This window comes from Citrus clementina, unplaced genomic scaffold, assembly GCF_000493195.1.
Source record: "Citrus clementina cultivar Clemenules unplaced genomic scaffold, Citrus_clementina_v1.0 scaffold_9, whole genome shotgun sequence".
Taxonomy (NCBI): domain Eukaryota; kingdom Viridiplantae; phylum Streptophyta; class Magnoliopsida; order Sapindales; family Rutaceae; genus Citrus; species Citrus x clementina.
Genome location: NW_006261964.1, coordinates 6,600,091 through 6,603,154, shown reverse-complemented (window position 1 = coordinate 6,603,154; position 3,064 = coordinate 6,600,091). Strand labels below are relative to the sequence as shown.

Genomic DNA, 3,064 nt, shown 5'->3' with positions numbered 1-3,064 from the left:
AACTGCTATCTCAAAACTCTCAATTTAGGCACTTATAATATGGGTAATGTTAAGTTACATGCATGTACCTTACAATCCTCTCACATGAATAGTGTATGAATACTATTTATGTGAGAGAGTTGTAAGGTACATGCATGTAACTTAGAGGGATCCTTATAATATATATCAGACTTTCTTAAGATATCTCCAAATCAATTTAAGGATTCATTCTCAATGGCTGCCATGAGGATTAGTATCGCAACAAACACTGAACTAACATCACGTTTTTTTGCGAGCAAGCTAAATCCAACCAACAATGTCTTACTCAATTGTAAACTTCCTTTTCTTTCGATGGCCTCCAGAAGAGTTAGTGTCAATAGCTGTGTTCTTTCGATGTCCGGAAGTGGCAGTAGTACTAGTGAGGGGCTAACATATAAGGATGCTGGAGTAGATATAGATGCTGGGTCTGAGCTTGTTCGAAGAATTGCTAAGATGGCTCCTGGGATTGGAGGCTTTGGCGGTCTTTTCCCTCTGGGTAATAATATAATTCTTTTTATTTATCTGATTATCTAGGATTTTTCTTAAAATGGGTTACTTGTCTTGTGATTGAAAAATTAATATTTAGTAATTTCTTGTGACTTAATAAGCTGTTGAAATCCTTTTTTTGGGTTATTGTGTTAATTTGCTAATGAATAGGGTTATTGTGTTAATTTGCTAATGAATTTCTTTTGTGCAGGTGATTCTTATCTTGTTGCTGGCACTGATGGCGTGGGAACTAAACTTGAGCTGGCATTTGAAACTGGAATCCATGATACCATTGGGATTGATTTGGTGAATTTTTTTTTTGGAAAAAAAAAAAGTCTTGTTACTTTTAGTAGTAGTTTCTAATGTAATTAGTTTCTAATGTAACTCTCTTTTAGGTTGCAATGAGCGTCAATGATATTGTTACTTCCGGGGCTAAGCCATTGTTTTTCCTAGATTACTTTGCGACAAGCCACCTAGAAGTTGATCTTGCTGAAAAGGTATATGTGTCAGTCATAATTGTTGGGATGTATGAACCATGTCAATTATTTTGCTGCAGCAAACTTGTGTTGATCCTCTTTATTTGTTCTTCAGGTCATAAAAGGTATTGTTGATGGTTGCCAACAATCTGATTGTGTTCTTCTAGGAGGGGAGGTGTGTATTTTTTTTGCATCCATTCTATTAGTTATATTTGTTATTAAGTGTTTAGTTCTTATTTTTCCATGCAAATGTCATTTTAGTACTGCATTTGAAGATAAAGAAAATCTAAATTAGAATATACTTATTTAGTAATGACAAGTTCATCCTGTCTTGAAATGCTCAGGGAGCTACCACAAATGTTGGCTCCCACCTAAAGGGACTGTTCTTAGTATTAGGAAAGAAGAGATCATAAGAGTCCAACAGAATCACATCTTATCAATTGTCCTTGCTGTTGTCTGGTAGCCAAATAACATATCCGTTCAATATGTAATTTTTTATTAATTTTAACTGTTACAATCATTCTGAAATATTAGCATTGTGGGATATGGATATTTGTTTATTTGTTGCTCTCAAAATTAGATTGACTATTGTTTATTCAACTTGTTTAGTTAAGCTTGCTGAATCTGCTGTGCCTTTCAGACTGCAGAGATGCCTGATTTTTATGCAGCGGGCGAGTATGATCTCAGTGGTTTTGCAGTTGGCATTGTTAAAAAGGATTCAGTTGTTGACGGGAAAAACATTGTGCCTGGAGATGTACTCATTGGCCTACCATCTAGTGGAGTCCATTCCAACGGTTTCTCTCTTGTAAGAAGGTCATAATTGCTATCTCATGTTGAAATTTGCCTAAAGGCTTGATTGACCACATAAAGTATATTTGTTGCAGTAGCTTTCTTCCAAATGAAGATTGATGAATACCAAAATCAAATACTGAGGTTTGAACTTGTGCCTCTTAACAGGGTTTTGGCCCAAAGTGGCCTTTCTCTGAAGGACCAACTTCCTAGTGAAAATACTACATTGGGTGAAGCTTTGATGGCTCCAACCGTTATCTATGTCAAGCAGGTTTTTTCATTAACCTCTATTTAACCTAGGTGGCTGCCCATTGCCATGCTAACTAATGCTAAAACATAAATCTTTTGGTTAATAGGTGCTGGACATAATTAGTACGGGAGGAGTAAAAGGGATAGCACACATCACTGGTGGTGGTTTTACAGACAATATACCACGAGTGTTCCCGAAAGGCCTGGGTGCCGTCATCTATGAGGACTCTTGGAAAGTTCCAGCTGTATTCAAATGGATCCAACAGGTGAAAAGCAATTTTCTGTTATGTGCTACTGGATTCTATATCTGTGTTTAATGATTTTTCCGAGATTGATCATCATGTTCAAGTTTTGAGAGTTATGAAGTGTGTTTTTATAGGCTTGATTTTTATAAATGCATTATTTGATTATGTTGCATCTCTGTTGTTCAGTAGTTACACGCGTCTTTCACTTAATTTTGGCTATTGACTGTCTGTTTTAGGCTGGAAGAATAGAAGATAGTGAGATGAGGCGAACTTTTAACATGGGCATTGGGATGGTTCTTGTTGTTAGCAAAGAGACCTCCCACACAATACTTGAGGGAGGACGTGGAGGATACGAAGCCTATCACATTGGTGAGGTTGTGAATGGTGAAGGAGTGAGCTATAGCTAAATTGTATATTGCTTTTAAATTATTTCATTGATGAGGTAAAAAAAAACGTGGCCAGATTATTGTTTTCGTACTCTCAACCTTCACAGCTGCAATAGATTTTGTCAGTATATTATAATCTTCTTAGTGTTTGGCTGCTTAAGTGTCAATGGATTTTTGAATTGCGTGTATATTTATATGTTTATACATATATATATATATCTAAAATGTCATAGCATTGTAAATTATTAAATTTTATTGTCCTCCAGCTTCCAGTTATATAATTGTATTCGTTCAGTTAAAAGATCATATGAGGAACGAATTTTTGTATATCATGTAGAATAATAAGAATTTGTTGACGAAGGGATCTTTGAAATGAAGTTCTAAGCATCTGTTTCTCATACTCTGGTTAAAATCA

The 3,064-nt window shown here is 35.5% G+C and overlaps 1 protein-coding gene across 1 annotated transcript; it reads left to right on the top strand.

The window, feature by feature from the left end:
* The first annotated feature begins 139 nt into the window (after positions 1-139).
* Positions 140-2,803, top strand: LOC112096132 (phosphoribosylformylglycinamidine cyclo-ligase, chloroplastic/mitochondrial-like). Its single transcript, XM_024179071.1, has 8 exons — positions 140-514; positions 716-810; positions 900-1,001; positions 1,096-1,155; positions 1,621-1,793; positions 1,938-2,040; positions 2,126-2,284; positions 2,500-2,803. Exons 1-8 carry the CDS (start codon positions 214-216, stop codon positions 2,668-2,670), a joined length of 1,164 nt encoding a protein of 387 aa, XP_024034839.1. The 5' UTR covers positions 140-213; the 3' UTR covers positions 2,671-2,803.
* Positions 2,804-3,064: the final 261 nt, after the last annotated feature.

What these genes read in the sequence shown, in the direction of transcription:
- LOC112096132 (XM_024179071.1), top strand. Translation starts at nt 214, where the DNA reads ATGGCTGCCATGAGGATTAGTATCGCAACAAACACTGAACTAACATCA. An exon ending in GTGTTCTTCTAGGAGGGGAG is followed by an intron (nt 1,156 to 1,620) that starts GTGTGTATTTTT and finishes TGTGCCTTTCAG; the next exon opens with ACTGCAGAGATGCCTGATTT. An exon ending in CCGTTATCTATGTCAAGCAG is followed by an intron (nt 2,041 to 2,125) that starts GTTTTTTCATTA and finishes TTTGGTTAATAG; the next exon opens with GTGCTGGACATAATTAGTAC.